The following is a 24,038-nucleotide window of genomic DNA, read 5'->3' on the forward strand; positions in this document are numbered from 1 at the left end:
TACTGGAGTGTGTTGCCATTTCCTCCTCCAGGGGCTCTTCCCAACCCAGGGATCAAAGCTGCATCTGCCTGCATCTCTGGCGGATTTTCACCCGCGAAGCCATCAGGGTAGCCCAATTAGCCCCCTATCCATTTATAAATCTAAACAGAATCTTTAAAAAATTTTAATTTGATGTTTGAAATAACTTCAGAGACATCTCCATTCTGTCAAAATGATCCAAGAAACTTCGGTAGATGTTCTGTGAACTTAGAGTTGGGAATCTAGGACTTGGGGGAGGGATGGACATGAAGCCAGCACCAGGAGCTCACTGACTCAGTTTGTAATTATACCCATCCTTTCCAGTTTGGGATGCTCCCTCCTTAGTGACCCTTTCCGGAACCCTTCCAGCATTATAATTATTCTGCCACCACTCAAATATGTATGACACTGCTCTGGTTTTTTAAATTTTTGACGGTGGCAATTTTTGGTACTGTGAAAGTGTTTTTTATTTTGGAGACAAATCAGTGCATGATTGATTCAAAGCAAAATCTGATAACCATAGTGAGTGGGTAATCACTTGGGTTGTGCATATCTGTTCCCATTTCATAAAATATATGAAGGTAACTCTAAAAGAGCTACCCCTTTAGAATAGATGTACAGCCTCCCAGTGGGGTAACTATTGACAAAAAGAACAATATTCATTTTTATGTGTAAATTAAGATACATGTGTGAAAACGTCTTCTTAGGGAAATCTAAGGAACTGGAATGAATGATCCTCATGGAAGTTAAGGTAGCCTTTTTCTTAGGAGTTGAGTTGGTCTCCACCCTAGAATGTTAGTGCTTGAAGGGAAGCCCAGTCATTTCCTCTCCAAATAACCTTTGGAAAAGAACAGAGCCTGCTGGTAACATTTATGTTCAGCTCTGATCAGGGTACTATCACATTATTTCTCCAAATGTGTCTTATGCATCTAGCCTCAGCCAGTTACTGGGTTTGCTTAGTCCAAAAATGTTACTAGATTGATGAACAAAGCTTAGCTTAGCTCCATGGATGAGGAAGTAAAGATAGATGAACACCTCGGCGAAGATATTAATTCCATTTTCTAACCTATAACATGCCCACTAGATTCCTGTATACCTGCTTGTTTACTCCATATGATTCTAAATATCAGTTAGGTGCCTGGATGCATTTTCAACAAAACCTAGATGATTCATACCAGTGGAAGCCTCATGACTGTGCCTCACTACTCAATTAAAATGATGTAACTCATCTCTTCTGGTGGTCACTAAGCTGAAATCCATCCCTTGGTCTGAATCTCATAGCTAAGAAAAATGGCAACTTCACTTTGTATCCCTGTTTCTTGCTCTTGGCCAGGCTATAGCAGTTTTCACTGATCACTGTTTCATCATCCTGACTGGACCTTTGCTCTTTCTGTGTGATCTTGCTGTCACTTCCTTTTCTGATCTCAGTTTACACACCTATGCAATGATACAGTTAGTCCAAGTTACCTTTATAGATGCTTCAACTGTTAACAATAAAAGCTATCATAGATTGAAAGCTGTGTGCCATGCTATATCCTTTATTACCAACCTTTCATTTTTTTTAACTGCACAACACTTTTTATTTTCTTCAGAATTATATACATGAGAACAGTTTAAAGGAAAAATAGACTACAAGAATTATTATAAAAAGAAGAGGAACAGACCCCCTCTATCCCCTGTCATTTACTTCTCACAGAAGGCAGTCACTTTTAATTTAGCTGATTCTTTTATTTACTTTCATATATGTAAATAGAATGCTTATATTGGCTTTTTTTTAAACTTGAGGTATTTTTGTACCAACACACGTTAACTCTTCCTTTTCTTTTTTTGGCAACCCAGGATTTAACTCTTCTTAATCTCTTTGCCTGTTACCCACCCACACATACTTCCCTGTCTTAATAAGATGATATTATGATTATGATTAGATTGAAATTCAATAGTGTGTTATTGTAACTTGTTTTATGCTAGTCTCAATTGAGCCATGTAGAGTACTATGATTACTTTTCCTTTGTTGTACAAAACTTTGTTTTAGATTAAATCTTGACCTTTTTTGTTATGTGTTTATTTTGCTATGTACTTACCAGCTCAGCCTTACAGTCTCTTACTGCTGTATACATCTTTCTTCTTTATGTTCAATGTTCATCTCTCTTTCGTGTTATCCCAGTTTGCTCCTTTATTTTACCATGTAATCTTTATTTTACCGTGGAATCTTCCCTAGATTTTTATTTTCAGTTTTGTGTGAAACCTGTTTATTCTCTTTGAAGCTTCTCTTCATCCCCATTATTCTGAAATTTCACCTAGAATATGAGTATTTTTACTCACCATGTGTACATATAGTGTGCCCATTCCATCATTTGGTTTCTTGAAACTTTCTTAAATTCATCAATGATTTTCCCTCACTTTTTATCTACTTACTCTTCCTGGCATATGTTCAGATGTTGAACCTCCTGAAGTAATCCTTTGTATTCTTGACCCTCTTTCTTCTTATTCCTATTCTCTTTGTCTTTTTGTTCAACTTTCTTCAAGCTTTCCACAACTGTATCTTCTAAACTCTTTATTGAGTTTCTTATTCCTGGCAATTTTTTTTTAATTATCATTATTTCTCTAGTGGCATTTTCCAAAGGGTATTTGGAGGAAAACTAGTCCTGCAAAATGCTCTGCATAAAGGGACTTTACATACATTTAGGAATTTGGTCACATATGTTTAGAAAATGCCTACACTCTCCTTACCCACTCTTGGTATTTGCATCTGCTATGAAGAACTCTTTTGTTTTATTGATTTTTTACTAGATTATTTTTCTTTTTTAGATTCACAACAAATGTGAGCAGGAGGTATAGGATATATTTCACATATACTCCTTACCCCCCACGTTTCCCCTTCTCCATCATCAGCATCCCCCACCAGTATAGTACTTTTGTTTCAGTGATGAGCATCATCACCCCACAAGGTCCATAGTTCACATTAGAGATCTTACTTGGTGGTGTACTTTCTATGGATTTTGACAAATATATAATGACATGTATCCACCATTATAGAATCTTACAAAATAATTTAACTGCTCTAAAAATCCTTTGTCCTCTGCCTAGTCATTCTTACCTCCCCACTCATCTCTGACAGCCACTGATCATTTTACTGTCTCTATAATTTTACCTTTTCCAGAATGTCATAAAATTTAAATCATTCAATATACTTAGCCTTTTCAGATTGGTGTTTTCATTTAATGATTTATATTTAAATTTCCTCTGTGTCTTTTCGTGGCTTGATAGCTCACTTATCAAGTGCTGAATAACATACCATTGTCTGGCTATACCAGCAGTTTTATAGTTTGAATTTTACATTTAGGTCTGTATCTATTTTGAGTTAATTTTTGTGAAGGATATAAAATCTATGTCTAGGTTCGCTTTTTTGTGTGTGTCTATCCAGTTGTCTCAGTACTATTTGTTGAACAAACTTGAAAAAACGTATCTTTGTTCCATTGTACTGCATTTGCTCCTTTGTCAGAGATCAGTTCACTGTATTTGTGTTGGACTATTTTTGGGTTCTGTTCCATTGATTTGTCTGTTCTTTCACCAACGCCAAAGCAAAACAATGCCCAGTTGTGGATGTGACTGGTGATGGAAGTCAAGTCCGATGCTGTGAAGAACTTTATTGCATGGGAACCTGGAATGTCAGGTCCATGAATCAAGGTAAATTGGAAGTGGTGAAACAGGAGATGGCAAGTGTGAACATCGACATTTTAGGAATCAGTGAACTAAAACGGACGGGAATGGGCAAATTTAATTCAGATGACTGTTACATCTAAACTATGGGCAAGAATCCCTTAGAAAAAATGGAGTAGCCATCATAGTCAACAAGAGTCTGAAATGCAGTACTTGAATGCAGTCTCAAAAACAACAGGATGATCTATGTTTGTTTCCAAGGCAAACCAGAAATCAATACCACAGTAATCCAAGTCTATGCCCCAACACACTAATGCTGAAGAAGCTGAAGTTGAACGGTTCTATGATAACCTACAAGACCTTCTAGAACTAACACCAAAAAAAGATGTCCTTTTCATCATAGGGGACTGGAATGCAAAAGTAGGAAGTCAAGAGATACCTGGAGTAACAGGCAAGTTTGGCCTTGGAGTACAAAATGAAGCAGGGCAAAGGCTAACCGAATTTTGCCAACAGAACACAATGATTGTAGCAAACACCCTCTTCCAGCAACACAAGAGAAGACTCTACATGTGGACATCAGAAGATGGTCAATACTGAAATCAGATTGATTATATTCTTTGCAGCCAAAGATGGAGAAGCTTTCTATACAGTCAACAAAAACAAGACTGGGAGCTGACTGTGGCTCAGATCATGAACTCCTTATTGCCAAATTCAAACTTGAAGAAAGTAGGGAAAACCACCATACCATTCAGTAGACCACTAAACCAAATCCCTTATGATTATACAGTGGAAGTGACAAATAGATTCAATCTATTAGATTGAATAGATTAGATCTGATAGAGTGCCTGAAGAACTATGGATGGAGGTTTATAACATTGTACAGAAGTCTGTGATCAGAACCATCCCCAAGAAAAAGAAATGCAAAAAGGCAAAATGGTTGTCTGAAGAAGCATTACAAATACCTGAGAAAAGAAGAGAAGCAAAAGGCAAAAAAGAAAAGGGAAGAAATAGCCATCCAAATGCAGAGTTCCAAAGAATAGCAGGGAGAGATAAGAAAACCTTCCTAAGTGATCAATGCAAAGAAATGGAGGAAAACAATAGAATGGGTAAGACTAGAGATCTCTTCAAGAAAATTAGAGATACCAAGGGGACATTTCATACGAAGATGGGCACAATAAAGGACAGAAATGGTATGGACCTAACAGTAGCAGAAGATATTAAGAAGAGGTGGCAAGAATACACGGAACTATACAAAAAAGATCTTAATGACCCAGATAACCATGATGGTGTGATCACTCACCTAGAGCCAGACATCCTGGAGTGCGAAGTCAAGTGGGCCTTAGGAAATATCACTATGAACAAAACTAGTGGAGATGATGGAATTCCAGCTGAGCTATTTCAAATCCCAAATGTCACGTGATGCTGCAAAAGTGCTGCACTCAATATGCCAGCAAATGTGGAAACTCAGCAGTGGCCCCAGAACTGGAAAAGGTCCGTTTTCATTCCAATCCCAAAGAAAGGCAGTGCCAAAGAATGCTCAAGCTACCGCACAATTGCGCTTATCTCACACGCTAGCAAAGTAATACTGACAATTCTCCAAGCCAAGCTTTAGCAGTACATGAGCCATGAACTTCCAGACGTTCAAACTGGATTTAGAAAAGGCAGAGGAACTCAAATTTCCAACATCCGTTAGATCATCGAAAAAGCAAGAGAGTTCCAGGAAAACATCTCTTTCTGCTTTATTGACTATGCCAAAGCCTTTGACTGTGTGGATCACAATAAACTGTGGAAAATCCTGAAAGAGATGGGACTACCAGACCACCTGACCTGCCTCCTGAGAAATCTGTATGCAGGTCAAGAGGCAACAGTTAGAACTGGACATGAAACAACAGACTAGTTCCAAGTCGGTAAAGGAGCCCGTGAAGGCTGTATATTGTCACCCTGCTTATTTAACTTATATGCAGAGTTGCTGCTGCTGCTACTGCTAAGTCGCTTCAGTCGTGTCCGACTCTGTGCGACCCCATAGACGGCAGCCCACCAGGGTCCTCCGTCCATGGGATTTTCCAGGCAAGAGTACTGGAGTGGGGTGCCATTGCCTTCTCCAATATGCAGAGTATATAATACAAAATGCTGGGCTGGATGACGCACAAGCTGGAATCAAGACTGCCGGGAGAAATAGCAATAACCTCAGATATGCCTATGACATCACTGTAATGGCAGAAAGCAAAAAGGAACTAAAGAGCCTCTTGATGAAAGTGAAAGAGGAGAGTGAAAAAGCTGGCTTAAAACTCAACATTCAAAAAACTAAGATCATGGCATCAGGTCCCATCACTTCATGGCAAATAAATGGGGAAACAATGGAAACAAGTGACAGACTTTGTTTTCTCGGGCTCCAGTATCACTGCAGATGGTGACTGCAGCCATGAAATTTTTTAAGACGCTTGCCCCTTGGAAGAAAAGTTCTGACCAACCTAGACAGCATATTAAAAAAGAGACATTACTTTGCTGACAAAGGTCTGTCTAGTCAAAGTTATGGTTCTGGTTTTTCCGGTAGTCATGTATAGATGTGAGAGTTGGACTATAAAGAAAGCTGAGTGCTGAAGTTTTGATGCCTTTAAACTGTGGTGCTGGAGAAGACCCTTGAGTGTCCTGTGGACTGCAAAGAGATCAAACCAGTCAATCCTAAAGGAAATCAGTCCTGAATATTCATTAGAAGGACTGATGCTGAAGCTGAAGCTCCAAAACTTTGGCCACCTGATGCGAAGAACTGACTGATTGGAAAAGACCCTGGGAAAGATTGAAGGCAGGAGGAAAAGGGGATGACAGAGGATGAGATGGTTGGATGGCATCACCGACTCAGTAAACATGAGTTTGAGCAAGCTCCAGGAGTTGGTAATGGACAGGGAAGCCTGGTATGCTGCAGTCCATGGGGTGGCAAAGTGTCGAATATGACTGAGCAACTAAACTGAACTCAACTCACCAATACCATACTGCCTTGAAGTTGGGTAGTATCAGTCCTCCAACTTTGTCCTTCCCCTTCAGTATTGTGTTGGCTATTCAGGGTTTTTCCCTCTCTGTATAAACTTTAGAAGCAGTTTGTTGATAGCCACAAAATAACTTGCTGGGATTTGGATTGGGATTGCCTTGAGTCTATAGATCAAGTTGAGAAGAATGGGCATCTCAACAATATTGAGTCTTCCTATCCATGAACATGGGGATATCTCTCCCATTTATTTAGGTTTTTTATTATTATTTTACTCATCAGAGTTTTATAGTTTTCCTCATATAAATATTGTACATATTCTGCTAGATTTATACCTGGGTATTTTATTTTTGAAGGTACTACAAGGTAAATGGTATTGTTTTTAATTTCAAATTATACTTATTCATTACTGTTTTATAGGAAAGGATTGACTTTTGTATATTTATACCTTGCAATCTTGTTACAACTGCTTATTAGTTCTGTGAATTATTTTTGCATTCTCTCCATAGATGATCATATCATCTACAGACAAAAGGAAGTTTTATTTCTTCCTTCCCAAACTGTATATCTTTTATTTCCTTTTCTCATCCTATTACATTAGTTAGGACTTTGAGTACAGGGTTAAAACCTGTGGTAAGAGGAAACATCCTTACCTTGTTCCTGATCTTAGTGGGAAAACTTCTAGTTTTTCACTGTTAAGTATGATGTTGGCTGTGGGGGTTTTGTTGACATTCTTTATGAAGTTGAGGAAGTTCTCCTCTCTTCCTAGTTTGTTGAAAGTTTCCATCATGAATAGGTCTTGGACTTTTTGCCACATGTTTTTTCTGCATCTATTGATATGTGATATTTCTTCTTTAGCTTCTTGATGTGATGGATTACATTGATTTTCAAATGAAGAGTTTGGAAATACATACATGCAATAAACTCCATTTGATTTTAGTGTATAATTCATCTTGTATGTTGTTGAATTCAGTTTGCTCATATTTTTGTTGAGGATTTTTGCCTCTGTTCATGAGAGATATTGGTCTGTAATTTTCTTGTGAAGTTGTTGTCTCATTTTGGTGTAGCAGTAATGCTGTCCTCATAAATGAGCTAAGAGGTACTCTCTCTGCTTCTGTTTCTGAAAGAGATTATAGAGAATTGGTAGAATGTGTTTTTTTTTAATGTTTGGTAGAATTCACCAGTAAATCCCATCTGAGCCAAGTGCTTTCTATTTTGGAAGGTTATTAATTATTGATTCAGTTTCAATAAATATAGGCCTATTCAGAATGTCTTTTTCTTTTTGTGTGAGTTTTGGTAGAATGTGTCTTTCACCAAATTGGTCCATTTCATCTTGATATCAAATTTGTCAGCATAGAATTAGTCATAGTACCTTTTAATGACTGTGGATCTGTAGTGATCCATCTCTTTCAATGTCTGATATTAGTAATTTGTGTCATCTCTCTTTTATTATTAGCATATCTAAAGGCTTATTGGTTTTATTGATCTTTTCAAGGAACCAACCTTTGGTCTGGGGCTTCCCTGCTGGCTCTGACACTAAAGAATCTGCCTGCAATGCAGGAGACCTGTGTTCAATCACTGGGCCTAGAAGATCCCCTGGAGAAGGGAATGGCTACCCACTCCAGTATTCTTGCCTGGAGAATTCCATGGACAGAGAAGCCTGACAGGCTACAGTCCATGGGGTCACAGAGGTAGACACAGCTCAGCAACTAACACTTTCACTTTCAACCTTTTGTTTCATTGATTTTTCTCTGTTGACTTCTAATTTTCAATTCATTGATTTGTGCTCTAATTTATACTGTTTCTTTTCTTCTGCTTATTTGGATTTAGTTTTCTTTTTAAAATTTTGTGAAGTGGAAGCTTAGATTATTGACTTTAGGTCTTTCTTCTTTTATAATGTATGCACTCAGTGCTGTAAATTTCCCTCTATTCACTGCTTTGGCTGTATCCCACAGATTTTCATAAGTTATGTTTTCATGTTCATTTAGTTGAAAATATCTTTAAATTTCTCTTGAGATTTCTAATTTGACCCATGTGATATTTAGAAATGTGTTCTTTAAGCACCAAATATTTAGCGATTTTTCACTTATCTTTCTGTTTCTGATTTTTTGTTTAATTCCATTGTCATCTAAGAGCATACATACTGTATGATTTCTGTTCTTTTAAATTTGTTAAGGTATGTTTTGGGCTTCCCTGGTAGCTTAGCTGGTAAAGAATCTCCCTGCAATGCAGAAGACCCCAGTTCGATTCCTGAGTCAGGAAGATCCATTGGAGGATAGGTTACCCACTCCAGTATTCTTGGGCTTCCCTTGTGGCTCAGCTGGTAAAGAATCCGCCTGCCGTGTGGAAGACCTGGGTTTGATTCCTGGGTTGGGACGATTCCCTGGAGAAGGGAACAGCTACCCACTCCAGTATTCTGGCCTGGAGAATTCCATGGACTGTATAGTGCTTTTTATGTGTTGGTGAATGTTTGATGTGAGCTTGAGAAGAATATGTGTTCTCTGTTGTTGGGTGAAGTAGCCTCTAATATCAATTATATCCAGTTGACTGATGGTGCTTTGGAGTTCAACTGTGTCCTCTTGCCTGCTGAATATGTTCATTTCTGATAGAGGACATATCAAGATCTCCATCCATAATAATGGATTCATCAGTTTCTCCTGCAAGGAGGAAAAATTCATCTATTTCTCCTTTGTCAATTTTTGCCTCCCATATTTTGTTGTTAGAGGCATACACAGTAAGAATAGATATGTCTTCTTGGCTATTTGACCTTTGATATCATGTAATGCCCCTTTTTATCTGAAAACTTTCCTTGCTCTGAAATCTGCTCTGTCTGAAATTAATATAGCTACTCCCACTTTCCTTTGATTACTGTTAGCATGGCATATCTTTCTCCATCCCTTTATCTTTAACCTATATGTGTCTTTATATTTAAAGTTGGTTTCTTTTAAACAACATGAAGTTGGGTCTCATTTCTTGATCCACTTTGAGAATCTCTTTCTTTTAACTGATGTACTTAGATCAGTTCAGTTCAGTTGCTCAGTCATGTCCGACTCTTTGCAACCCCATGAATTGCAGCACACCAGGCCTCCCTGTCCATCACCAACTCCCGGAGTTCACTCAAACTCACGTCCATCGAGTCGGTGATGCCATCCAGCCATCTCATCCTCTGTCATCCCCTTCTCCTCCTGCCCCCAATCCCTCCCAGCATCAGAGTCTTTTCCAGTGAGTCAACTCTTCACATGAGGTGGCCAAAGTATTGGAGTTTCAGCTTTAGCATCATTCCTTCCAAAGAACACCCAGGGCTGATCTCCTTTAGAATGGACTGGTTGGATCTCCTTGCAGTCCAAGGGACTCCCAAGAGTCTTCTCCAACACCACAGTTCAAAAGCATCAATTCTTTGGCGCTCAGCTTTCTTCACAGTCCAGCTCTCACATCCATACATGACCACAGGAAAAACCATAGCCTTGACTAGACGGACCTTTGTTGGCAAAGTAACGTCTCTGCTTTTGAATATGCTATCTAGGTTGGTCATAACTTTCCTTCCAAGGAGTAAGCATCTTTTAATTTCATGGCTGCAGTCACCATCTGCAGTGATTTTGGAGCCCAAAAAAAGAAAGTCTGACACTGTTTCCACTGTTTCCCTATCTATCTGCCATGAAATGAAGGGACCAGATGCCATGATCTTCGTTTTCTGAATGTTGAGCTTTAAGTCAACTTTTTCACTCTCCTCTTTCACTTTCATCAAGAGGCTTTTTAATTCCTCTTCACTTTCTGCCATAAGGGTGGTGTCATCTGCAAATCTGAGATTATTGATATTTCTCCCGGCAATCTTGATTCCAGCTTGTGCTTCTTCCAGCCCAGCGTTTCTCATGATGTACTCTGCATATAAGCTAAATAAGCAAGGTGACAATATACAGCCTTGACGTACTCCTTTTCCTATTTGGAACCAGTCTGTTGTTCCATGTCCAGTTCTAACTGTTGCTTCCTGACCTGCATACAGGTTTCTCAAGAGGCAGGTCAGGTGGTCTGGTATTCCCATCTCTTTCAGAATTTTCTACAGTTTGTTATGATCCACATAGTCAAAGGCTTTGGCATAGTCAATAAAGCAGAAGTAGATGTTTTTCTGGAACTCTCATCCTTTTTCCATGATCCAGCGGATGTTGGCAATTTGATCTTTAGCTCATTGACATCTAAAATGTTTACTGATAAAATTGGATAAATATCTACCATATTTATTACAGTTTTTTATTTTTTTGCCCTTGTACTTTGTCCTATTTTTGTCTTACACTATTTTTCTGCCTTTCATGGCTTTTAATTGAGCATTTTGTATGATTCCATTCTTTCTCCTTTCCTAGCATATCATTTTTACTTCTTTTTTACTTTTTAAAATGATTACCCTCAAGTTTGTGATATACATAAGTAATATAAGTCTACTTTCAAATAACACTATACTACTTCACAGATATAAAAATCCTAATTCCTCCTTTCCATCCTTTGTATGATTACTGTCATTCACTTCACTTAGGGATAAGTACACATAAGCATGTATATATACATATACATGCAAACATATATAATCTAATACATTGTTGCTATTTTTATTTTGAACAAATATCTTATCTGTTATATCGAGCTTCCTGCATAGCTCAGCTGGTAAAGAATCCACCTGCAATACAGGAGACCCCTGTTCCATTCCTGGGTTGGGAAGTTCCTCTGGAGAAGGGATAAGCTACTCATTCCAGTATTCTTGGGCTTCCCTGATGGCTCAGGTGGTAAAGAATCTGCCCGCGATGCAGGAGACTTGGATTCGATCCCTGGGTTGGGAAGATCCAAGTGGCAACCCACTCTAGTATTCTTGCCTGGAGAATCCCTATGGACCAAGGAGCCTGGCAGGCTACAGTCTATGGGGTCGCAAAGAATTGGACATGACTGAGCAACCAAGCCTCCATCTGTTAGATCAATTAAGAATGAGAAAATTAAGTTCTTATTTTGCCTTCACCTATTCCTTCTCCTGCTCTTCTTTTCTTTGTGTAGATCCAAGTTTCTAACCTATGTTATTTTCCTTCTGTCTAGAGAGTTCCGTTAACATTTCTTACAAGGCAGGTCTATAGGCAGCAAACTCCTTTGGTTTTTGTCTGAGAAAGGGTTTTTTTCTCCTTCACTTTAACTTTTCAAGGTACAGAATTCTAAGTTGATAGGTATTTTCTCTCAACCCTTTAAATATCTCACTCCATTCTCTTCTTGCTCACACGGCTTCTAAAGATGTAAGAATGGGGATTCTTGGGGATTCTCCTCTATAGATAAGATGGTTTTTTCCTCTGAAATCTTTCAAGATGTTATATCTTTGCTTTTCTTCATTTTGAATGTAATATGCCTAGACGTAGTATTTTTGGTCATGTATGCTGTTTGGTGTTCTCTGTCCTTCCTGGATCTGTGCTTTGGTGTCTGACTGTAATTTGGCCTTCAAATATTCCCTCTGTTCTTTCCTCTCTTCTCCTTCTGATCTTCCCATTATGTGTATGTTCCTCCTTTTGTATGTCCCACAGTTCTTGGATACCCAGTCTGTTCTGGGTGGGTTCTTTTTTCAGTCTTCTTTTTTCTTTGTTTTTCCATTTTAGAAGTTTCTGTTGAGATGTCCTCAAGTTCAGCAACTCTTTACTGTGTCCAGTCTCCTAATAAGCCCATCAAAAGCATTTTTCATTTCTATTTCAGTGTTTTTTTATCTCTAGCATTGCTTTTTTATTTTTCTTAGAATTTCCATCTTCTGCATATATTGCCCATCTGTTTTGCATGCTCTCTGCTTTATTTATTAGAACTCTTAGCGTAATAATTGTAGTTGTTTTAAAATTTTTATCTAATAATTCCAATATCCCTGCCATGCCTGAGTCTACTTTTGATACTTGGTCTGTCTCTTCAAACTGCATTTTTTGCATTGTAACTTCTTCCTGATAGCCAGGTATAATGTACTGGGTAAAAGGAATTGTTGTAAATAGGCCTTTGGTAATATAGAGGTAAGGTATGCGGAAGGAGAGATATTCTGTAGTCTTATGATTAGGTCTCAGTCTTTCGGTGAGGCTGTGCTCTTGGACTGTGAACTTCACCAGTGCTTCTCAGTCCCCCTCATCTCCCCTTAGATGGGACAAGATGGCTGGAGGGGGCTAGACTTGGGTATTTCCCTTCCCCCTGGTACGTTAGTCTCTGATCAAACCCCAGCAGGTTAAACTCTGGTAAAATAATTCTCCTGAGGGTAGACCTTGTTAAAAAGGACAGAATGCTCTGGCATACCTTTAAATGGCTCCTTTTCCTCCCTACCCCTGCTGGAAGTATGAGGGGATTTTTCTCCGATATTCACTGTGAGAACCTGGTTGAGCTTCTGGAGGTAAAACTCACAAAAGTGTGGGATGCCCCCCGCTACCCCATGAGTGGATCCCCCTGAAATTTTTAACTCTGAGACTTGTACACACTGAGCTTCCAGCAGTTCATCAATTGTAGTTTAGATTTTCCTACCTCTGCACTAGTTTCTGTTCAGGTTTCTTTTTAGTAAATTGTAATTCTCTGTATTCATCAGTCTGTCTCTTCAGACTTGATGAGGGGCAGCAGTTTGCCCTGTGACCTCACTTTTCTGATGGATTTTAAAAGGATTTTTCAGTTTGTTCAGCTTTTTACTTACTGTCAAGATGAAGTGGCGAATTCCACGCTCCTTACATGCTGGACCCTTCTCCGAATTTTTTTTTTACAGCCTCAAATTCCAATTTCATGGATCCAGTAGAAAACCAAAGCATGTGCTGTGCTTAGTCGCTCAGTCATGTCCGACGCTTTGCAACCCCATGGACTGTAGTCCACCAGGCTCCTCTGTCCTTGGGGATTCTCCAGGCATGAATGCTAGAGTGGGTTGCCATGCCCTCCTCCAGGGGATCTTAGCAACCCAGGGATCGAACCCAGGTCTCCTGCATTGCAGGTGGATTCTTTGCCATCTGAGCCACCAGGGAAACCCCAAACCAAAGCATGACAGTGTGCAAAAATATCTTTATGAGCTTAAGATTGGGAAATATTTTTAAAATAAGACAATAAGCATAAATTATAAAACAAAAAGTATTTAAACTTCCCTGGTGGTCCAGTGGTTAAGAATCTGCCTTGCAATGCAGGGGACACGGGTTTATCCCTGGCTGGGGAACTAAGATCCCACAGGCCACAGAGCAGCTAAGCCTGGCACTACAAGTACTGAGCCTGCATACTCCGGAGCCCATGTGCCACAACTAGAGAGGCTGTGTACCCCAAGGACATATCCTCAGTGATGCAACTAAGACCCAGCACATCCAAGCACTGGGACGACCCAGAGGGATGGTACGGGGAGGGAGGAAGGAGTGGGGTTCGGGATGGGGAACACGTGTATACCTGTGGCGGATTCATGTTGATGTATGGCAAAACCAATACAATACTGTAAAGTAATTAACCTCCAATTAAAATAAATAAATTTATATTTTAAAAAAACAAATAAATATATATTTTTTTTAAAAGAGAGAAAAAGTACATAACCTTTCCGTAGCTAGAAAAGATAATATCAGTATATTCAGCCATATTAAAATTAAAGCAGAGAAAGCTTGTCTCTCTTCCATTTGATATCAGTTTAGGTGGCTCAGCTGGGGCTGCAGGATCCATTTCCAAGATGATTCATTCATGCAGCTAACAAAATTGGTGCTGGCTGTGGATTCTCCTCTCCACAGATGTCTCCAGCAGGTAGCTTGGGCTTCCGCATACCAGGGTGACTGAGTTCAAAGAGCAAATGTCCCCAAGAGACAGGAAGTGGAGGCTATCATTTTCTTAAGGCTTGAGCCCCAAAATTAACAGCATTTCATTTCTTCCATATTCTATTGATCAAGCAGTCAAAGCCCAGATTCAAGAGAATGGGAGTAGACCCCATATCTTGATGGGAGGAGGGTCAAAGAATTTTGGACCATATTTTAAAACCACCTCATTCCACTCTCTGGACATAAGTTATTTTTCCCACTTGGAAAATGTATTCTTCCCTTTGCAAGGTTCCCCATTAAAGGTCTCATCCCTTTACAACATCAAACTTCAGATCTAGGATCTCATCATCAAAATCAGAGCCAGGCAAATGGGACCTCTCAGGTGCAGTTTCTTCTCAAACTGAAGACCTGTGACCTAAAGAAATGTGTTGTCTGCTCCCCATATAACCTGCATACAGTGGTGGGATAGGCATAATAACTTATAGATACACTTGTTAAAAGGGCAGAAAAACTGGAGGCACACGCAGTCACTGGTATGTAGAAATCCTGAAATCCAGGTGGGCATATGTTGCCAATTCCTTGATTAGATCCAATACTTTCTGGAAGTTGTTTCCATGGCTTTTTGGTTTTGTCCTCTGAGTCATCCTTCCTTTTCCATAAGAAAGCTGAGATTGCCTTCTCAGTCTTCTTCCTGATTGTAAAAGGTTGTGGATCCAAAGAATTCTTTTGTTTTGTACCATCTCAGTCCAAGCTGGAAATACTACTGCCAGAATGATTCTCTTAGAAACTTGAGAACTGAAACTGAAAGGATCTTGAAGAGGCTGTCAGTGTGGGCTTAAAGGAAAGAGGAAAGTCTCAATGAAAGATGGAAGACGGGGGATACCTGCTAGGTAGTGATGGAAAGTGTGATAACACTGTCACCCGCATGAACATGGAACTAGGAAGTGTTCCTGATGAACTCGGTGAAATACTAGATTTCCAGACAGTCATGAAGTGCCACCTGGCTTCTCACTGCCTGTGATAAAATGTAAGATGAGAGAGATGAGCTTAAAAAAAAAAATTAAACATTTTAAAGTCCAGGACTCACAATATGGAAATGTTTCTCATTTCCAGTCTCTCCAGAAGGCAAATAATCCTAAATTAAGAAAGGGTCAAAACCAGAATGGGACAATAAAAATCTTTGGTTAAGATGTCAGAATGACTTAAGACTCTGTTTCACAGACTCTTTGAGATCAAAAGGCCCTCTGAAAATCTCAAGGGCAAGTCTCACAGATTCTCTTCCTTAAACAATAGGATTTTTAAAAATCTTCAGGGCATTGTCTAACAGCAGCTATGAGGAAGACCAAAGTAAAGAAAGGCTTGTCTTCAAAAGATTTGTGACTGTGGCTTTTGACTAAAGAAATAAATCTCAGTAGTATTCATAGAAAACCACCCAAGTTTCATTCTGGTGGAAGCATTACCATCTCAGGCTAAGAGGGCCAGAGATGATACAAAACGAACAGAATCGTTTGGACCCCAACCTTTTACAGGCTTCTATTCAAGGCCCTCTCAACTTTACTCATAATCTTTCTGTGATCTTTTATGCTTCTTTCTGCTTCCCAGTCCCAAAGCCAGGGTCGTGTGTGTTGGGCTTTTGTTACTGCAGCGCCCTGTTTCTGGTACCACAGTCTGCTCCAGCAGCCTTCTCCTACGTAACAAACCACTACAAAACTTCACAGCTTACAACAACAACGTGGGCAGTGCTGGGTGGCAGCAGCTGGTCTCTCTTCCCTGCAGTGTCAGCTGTGGTGGCTTGACCAGGACTGGAGGATCCACTTCCACCACAGGGTTGACAGGCTGTCTCTGGCTGTTGGTTTCTCTTCACATGAACCCACCACAGGCTTTGCCTGCTCACACGTGGTGGTCAGGTTCCAAGAGTGAATGTCCCATGAAGAAATAAGTGGAAACTGCCAGTAAAATTTACATACAGTGAAATGTACATATCTTTATATATCATTTGAGTTTTAATTAATGTTAATACCTATGTAGCCACAGCCCCAATCAAGCTAAGAGTCATTTCTACCACCCCCTTGAAGTTACCTCATGCCTCCTTAAAGTCAGTCTTCACTCTCACCTTTATTCCGATTTCTGTCACTATAGTCTAGATTCTCTTGTTTCTGAACTTAATATGCAGATGACACCACCCTTATGGCAGAAAGTGAAGAAGAACTAAAGAGCCTCTTGATGAAAGTGAAAGAGGAGAGTGAAAAAGTTGGCTTAAAGCTCAACATTCAGAAAACGAAGATCATGGCATCCAGTCCCATCACTTCATGGCACATAGATGGGGAAACAGTGGCTGACTTTATTTTTGGGGGCTCCAAAATCACTGCAGATGGTGATTGCAGCCATGAAATTAAAAGACACTTACTCCTTGGAAGGAAAGTTATGACCAACCTAGACAGCATATTAAAAAGCAGAAACATTACTTTGCCAACAAAGGTCCGTCTAGTCAAGGCTGTGGTTTTTCCAGTAGTCATGTATGGATGTGAGAGTTGGACTATAAAGAAAGCTGAGCGCCAAAGAATTGATGCTTTTGAACTGTGGTGTTGGAAAATACTCTTGAGAGTCCCTTGTACTGCAAGGAGATCCAACTAGTCCATCCTAAAGGAAATCAGTCCTGGGTATTCATTGGAAGGACTGATGTGGAAGCTGAAACTCCAACATTTTGGCCACCTGATGCAAAAAGCTAACTCATTTGAAAAGACCCTGATTTGGGGAAAGATTGAAGGCAGGAGGAGAAGGGGACAACAGAGGATGAGATGGTTAGATGGCATCACCAACTCAACGGACATGAGTTTGGGTAAACTCCAGGAGTTGGTGATGGACAGGGAGGCCTGGCGTACTGTAGTTCATGGGGTCACCAAGAGTCGGACATGACTGAGCAACTGAACTGAACTGAACTTAATATATAAATGGAATCAGACTGTGTGTACTATTTTGTATTGTTTCTTTTACTCAAAATAATGTTTTTGAGAAGCATTCTATCAACGGTTCTTTTTTTTTTTTACTGCCAAGTGTATTCCAACAAATAAATGTTCATACACAATTTGTGTATCTGTTCTCTTGTTGATAGACATTTGGGTTGGTTGTAGTGTGAGGCTATTTTGACTAACCTGCTTTGAACATTCTAATAAGTGTCTTTCTACAGACATACATTTTCACTTATTTTTATTACTCTTTATCTCTTTGAGTTCCTGCATTTTTATCTGTCTTGTGTTCAGTGAAAGAGTCATATTATGACATGGAATACTAATCATTTCTTAACAGACATGAGCCAATACTTATTCTATTAAATCTTCCGTCATACCCACCCGCAGGAGCCCCTGCCCATTCTTGGGCCTTTTGTGACTTATCAGATGGAGCAGCTTGGCTCTCATCATTCCCCACTCTTGGTTAAAGATTCAGCTTTCTTAGGTCTGCTGAGCCAGTTGCTACTTTGCCACTCTGCTTTCCAGCTTCCAGAGTTTTAAGTTGTCTCCTTTCTTGTTATCTGGCTCATTTTTGTGGTTTTAAGAGAGAAAAGAGTTAAATGTATATTTCAATTCCTCTTGTTTACCCTTTTTCTTTTTTTCCCCTGTCTTTCTTTTTCATCTGTCACTTTCCACATCCTGCTTCTCTCCATTTTCTTCTCTCCATCTTGCTTCCCCTTAGAATTAGAATGATGAAGGTGAAAGAGCCCTCAGAGAATGTCTGGCTCAGCCCCTCTGTGATGTGGGCGGCAGACCTGAGGCCCAGAGAGGACACCAGTCCATCCACAGCTCACACAGCTACTTCTTTTATCTTTTTGCCTTTAACAACAAAAGAGTCTTTTTGCCCTCCTGCCATTCAGTTAGTGAGCCAGGACAGTGTAAAGAAGCAGAGTACCCCCTACTCAAGTGGAAGCCTAGAAATCAGATCAGCAGAAAGAATGCTGTAGCTGGTCAGGCACATGAGTCTTCTCGACAGACCAAGAGAAGCAGCTCTGGGGAGCTCTGTCTCTTTCTTCCGTGCTCACCCTGATTCTCCCCTTGCAGCACAGTGCCAGGTGGGGGGTTGCAGTTGGGAGAGTGCCCAGCTATCTTGACAGAAGAAACGACTGAAACAAATATACAGATGGGCCCTTCAGGCCCTTTGCATGTTTTTCTTTATTCCGTTTTTTTTCTATTTTCACTACTGTCTTTGAGCCTAAGTCTTAATGTAGAAGATGACAAAGGAACTCTAAGGCCTAGAATGGAAAGCAAGGGAAGTAACTGGTGGTTTAACCACTCTAGGTCCCAGGCCAGGCACACACAAGCACACTCATGCTAATATTGCCATAGCCCCACAGCTTGGTACACAGAGCATGTGAGAGATACCAAGAATACGTAAAGCAGCCAAGAACTGAAAATGAAAGTACAGCCATCTGGAAAATTGCTTAGATTTTCTTTTCAGTGTAAAGAAGACAAAGTGCAAGTTCTGTGCCTTGGCTGGTCTGGGCTCTTCTCCCAGCAGGCTGCGTTCCCAGAGCCTGTGGTCATGCATTTGGGCTGGCAGCAGCTGGGCACAGTCACCCTGTACTCCCTCCCACAGTGTTTCACCAGCTTAGCAGCTGGGAATCCTGTAGAGGCCAGAGCCCAGGGTGGAAAGACGAAGAGAGCTCTGTTCTCCGACTTCTCTACTCTGAAACTCTTTAAACTGCTTTGATTCTTTGTCTCCTGCAGTTTGTATTTACTTGAACAAGAATGGCAGCACAGGCCCCCACTTAGATAAGAAGAAAGTCCAGCAGCTCCCTGACCATTTTGGGCCAGCCCGAGCCTCCGTGGTGTTGCAGCAGGCTGTGCAGGCTTGCATCGACTGTGCTTATCACCAGAAAACCGTCTTCAGCTTCCTCAAGCAGGGCCACGGTGGTGCAGTTATCTCAGGTAAGCACTCTGGTCTGGTATGGCTTCTAGCCAGAGAGGCAGACCTTTGCAACTAGTTGATTTCTAGCAAGGCCCCCTGGATTTTACTTCACACCAGTAGGCTCTGGAATGAAGTTTTCCATTCTTCAGAGTCCTCATTTCAACTCCCAGAGTCCTCGAGGTCTTCTGCATATCGCTGTCAAGTAGAATACCACTAGTGCAGACTCTGCTTAACTCCAGTCTCTAAAGAGACTCCCTCCTGTCTACCTACCTAGCCTCTGGCATACAGAAAATATGCAAGTATGTTGCTTTAAAAATGCTTCAGAAGAAACAAATCCAGAGGGGGCTCTATTGGGGCAACAGGAGAGTTTCTCCAGACTGCCCCAGCCTCCCAGCTGGCTTCAGGGAACCACAGAAGTCTTCTCTCGTTCTTTAGACCCCTAGTCCTCAGCCAGCCCCGATACAGAGAAGTTGAATATCCTGGGGCAGAGTGGGAAGAATCAGTCTTCTCTTTCCTGCATTGGGAGTTTGAGTCAGTTGCACAATGTGTGGTTTTTTTTTTGCTTTGGTTGTTTGCTTTCACTAAGAATAGTCACTTCTGCTGTGTCCTGGTTCTGTTTCAGTTTTCCTGAGTCCAAAAACCCCGTCTTTACCCACCAAACCTATGAAGACTTGACCTTGAGCCTTTCGATCTTTATTATGTAGTACTCCATAATCTCCTTTCCCTGCCCTCTAACTAATCAATATCCAGCCTCAGGAAACCCAGCTGACATGGAAGACCCCATAAATACCACAAATGAGTTCTTTTAGCAGACATTCATTGAGCCCTGACTATGTGAGAGGTTATTGACAGACACTGGCCAGAGGAAGGGAAGAAAAGACGATGACATGCTCAGGCTGTGCCCTGACAGAAAAGGACTAGATCATAGCTAATCGTGGGAGGTGTTATAATACGTGAGAAATGCATGCAGGGTGGTGTGGGAGCCCGGACACAGAGTAATTAATTGCCTGCCCAGAGGATGGGGACAGGCAGGGAAAGAATTGCTAGAAATGGCTGAAAACTGCATGGGAAATCAAGCCTTTCTTTCCTTGTGAGGCTAAGGCCTCTGCCTGGCTTCTCGTTTGCTTCCATGCTGCAGTCTGCAGGGACCCAGCCATCTTTACCACCTTCCCTTAGTGACTGCCACCCACACCTTCTCTAGGGTTCTTTCTTTGTCCCCTAGATTTGTTCCTGAGAGTGACCTATCTCCACATTCCCTTGCTGCCCTCAAAGACGGATGCAGAGGCCTTTTGCTTGTTCGGGAGTCCCTTCTCCAGAATCTTCAGGACCCAGGGATCGAACACTGATCTCCTGCACTGCAGGCAGATTCTTTACAATCTGAGCCACCAGGGAAGCCCAGGGATTATATGATATGTTTTGAATAGAAATAAATAGGGGTTTAGAGAAAAAAAAAAAGACATGAATGTTGCCAAAATTCGAGTTGCCCTTATCCAGATGAGATTGTACATCTCAGCCATTGCTGGCAATAGCTGTGTTCTCCTCTGCTGCCCAGCTCCTCTGTTCTTAAGCAGTTCTTAAGGAAATGAACAGATTTCCTTGGGAGGCCCAGCCAACTGATCGAGCAGATAGAATTATGTTCACAGTTGTTTCACAGCCTGAGCAGAATCATTCCAGAGCCCCAGGTGCAACAGACCTGGCCTGGCCACTCCCATTATTGCAAACCCTTTGGAGTTGGAGGCAAAAATCAAACCCTCAGGGGAGGGAGAGGAGGGGAGGAGGGAAACCTGGGCACCATTCACCTCTGTGTAACCAGGTAAGCCTGAGGCAAGCAGTGGGCCGGACTCCTGTTTAGCTCTGCGCTGTGCTACGAGCTGACGTGCTGGGCCCTGTTTACTTAACTCCACAGCCGTGTTTGACCGAGAGCAGCACACGCTCAACCTGCCAGCAGTCAACAGCATCACCTACGTCCTCCGCTTCCTGGAGAAGCTCTGCCACAACCTTCGCAGTGACAATCTGTTTGGCAACCAGCCCTTTACACAGACTCACTTGTCACTTAGCACCACAGAGTACAGCCACAGCCACGACAGGTACCTACCAGGTAGGAGCTGGGTTGGGGTCTGGGTGAAAAGGGGAGGCAGGGCTAGTAGCAGCCACGAGGGCCCAGGGCCACCCCTCAGACCTGCTGTCCCAGCACCTACTGTCCTGAGATTTGGTTTTCTGTCCCTTACCTTTCCCTCATCTGGCGCTTTTTGGTCTCCTCTCATCTTTACTGTCTCTTTAGGATTCTGTTTCCTATCTCTAAGACTTTCCTCTGGATTTTTATCCCTAAAGAAATGGTGGTTCACAGTTTTCCTCAGCTCCAAACTGCATGCAGAGCCACTGTGAAGTCACAGGACATCTCCCAGAGTGATCTGGCAGCAAAGTCCTAACACAGAACTCCCTTGCCAGCGGGAGGGTTTGGTCTCAGGCTTCAGATTGAGAATTTGCTCCCTAGTGATTGGCCATCCACTCTTTCCTTTGGCACGTGGCCCTAACTCCTCCAGCAGCGCCAGTCTAGCAAGTCGATTCAAGTTCCTGCTGTTTCTAACTAGACTGGAAAATAACTTTCTTAGTTAACATACCAGACCCACAACGGGGAAGCGGATGCCACGTGGCCAGATCAGTGACTAAGCACTTCCCGAGAGAGGTTTGAGTGAATGGAACCCGGCATCTCTAATCTGGAGCACAGGACACAGCACAACAGGGAGGGAAGGAAAGCTCGGCCTTAAACTAGCGAGGTAGGTCACTGTGGAGAGAGGGAGGAAAGGCCCTTGAAAAGAGTCCCCTGGACCTTGTCCTGGCCAGAGGAGTAGAGGCAGTGCTATCAGCGCTGGGGCTGTGCTTCCTGTTGATGGGGGAGTGTAACTCCCAAAGGTGCTCCCTTCTGACCCGCGCGAGTCGTGTTCCCACCCTGCCTTCCCTTTTTTCTTTTCATCATTGTCAGAATCACTTCTGATAAAAGTGCCACTTCTGGAGAATGTGCTGGAAAAGTGACTGCTCACCCAGCACCACCACCCTCCTCCCAGTCTTATCTCCTCTGCACCCAAACAAGAATTACTTATGTGACTTGCATGCCTGGCAAAAAGATACCAGAATTTCTAATGCTCCTTCTAGGGGCCCCATCACCTGGTCCCTGCAGACATATCTGTGACCCTCTCACTGACCCTTCAGAAAGAACTTCTCATCTAACCTTCTCTAGATTGCTTTCTTTTAACCTGAGACTCTCTGTGTACAGAAAAGAGCATTCTTACTTACAGTTAGGGTATTGCACTGGGAGTCTGGGCTAGGCATGGTGGAGCAGGTGCAGACAAGGCAGGTTGTTAAATATCCCCTGCTGTTGGCATTCGGGAACTCTGAGCTGCACTTCAATAATAAAAGTTAGCCCTACCTGTGATTCTGAAAGAATGGATACATGGGAGAGGGTAGCATGTCCATGAATGTTGCTGCTAATCTAAAGAGAGTTCTCAAAGGAATAGAAATTCAGAATTCTTAAATGGAATACCACCACTGAGAATCAAGAGAAACGCACTTGTAGCAGCATGCAGAGGCTGGTAGGGATACACATCATGGACCTGCGGTTGTGACGATAGCTTGGGATTGGGGCATGACCTTTCCCGGGAATTCTGCTCCAGTTTGCATCTCTCTGATTCAACTACCAGATAAGGGGAAGCAGGCTTTAGCCACTCTTCCTTCTTGCCTCACCAACTAAGAAGAGATGAAGACAAGGGTTATCACCTTCCCCATCAGCTGCCTCTCTTTCCTTCTCTCTTTTTCAGACAGATTCAGCCAGCTCTCTGCTTTCCTATGCTCTCTAACCTCTGTTTCTCATAGTGAGTGCTTATCAGTTTGGCTACTCTCACCCTAGTTTGTTTGCCTCCCTGAAATGTTTTAACTCTGCCCAGACAAACCAGAGCTTTGCCCAACTTTCTAATACTTCTGTGCTCCCTCACTTATCTCTTCTGCCTGCCTGACTACCTGCCTTCTCTGCCTCACTTCTCTTTGCCCCACCCCGATCATTTATCATTTCTTAACACTTTTCTGATTAGTTATCCAAACCTCTGCTGAAGAGCTTGATCTGCATAAGGGCTTTCTTCTGATTTGCCCTTTGAAGCTGGTATTTATGAACTTCCACCCTTCTGCCTGGCTACCGTCTTCTACTAGTTCCACATCTGGAGGTACCACCTCTCTTATCCAGGAACTTACTGGCATCCTCTCTCCTCCCTACAGCCTTGTCTCCATACTACCCTACCCATTAGAAAGACAGAAAAGACAGAAAGTGAAGTTGCTCAGTTGTGTCAACTCTTTGCAACCCCATGGACTGTAGCCTACCAGGCTCCTCCATCCATGGAATTTTCCAGGCAAGAGTACTGGAGTGGATTGCCATTTCCTTCTCCAGGGGATCTTTCCAACCCAGAGATTGAACCCAGGTCTCCTGCATTGCAGGCAGAAGACACTTTACCTTCTGAGCCACCAGGGAAGCCCCATTAGGGTCTTGGACTGACTGACAACTCATTTTCAATATAGCAAATAGTCACCAAATGTACATCCCATTAGGCTTCCTTACCTAAGTTGAGATTTAGTTTTTTCCTCCAATGTTTTATTTTGAAAAGTTTCAGGCTTACTGAAAAGTTATACAGTAATACAGTGAGTAGCCATGTACTCTTCACCTAGACTTACCACCTAATTTTTTG

The 24,038-nt window shown here is 41.7% G+C and overlaps 1 protein-coding gene across 15 annotated transcripts in view; it reads left to right on the forward strand.

The window, feature by feature from the left end:
* SCMH1 (Scm polycomb group protein homolog 1) overlaps positions 1-24,038 on the forward strand; it is a 221,986-nt gene that overhangs the window by 185,464 nt on the left and 12,484 nt on the right. For all 15 annotated transcript variants that reach the window (XM_055586216.1, XM_055586217.1, XM_055586219.1 and 12 more), the window contains 2 exons: positions 19,128-19,328; positions 21,215-21,406. In XM_055586216.1, coding sequence (XP_055442191.1) covers positions 19,128-19,328; positions 21,215-21,406 — 393 coding nt within the window. The remainder of the gene's footprint in view (positions 1-19,127; positions 19,329-21,214; positions 21,407-24,038) is intronic.

The sequence above is a fragment of the Bubalus kerabau genome, chromosome 6, assembly GCF_029407905.1.
Source record: "Bubalus kerabau isolate K-KA32 ecotype Philippines breed swamp buffalo chromosome 6, PCC_UOA_SB_1v2, whole genome shotgun sequence".
NCBI classification, from domain to species: domain Eukaryota; kingdom Metazoa; phylum Chordata; class Mammalia; order Artiodactyla; family Bovidae; genus Bubalus; species Bubalus kerabau.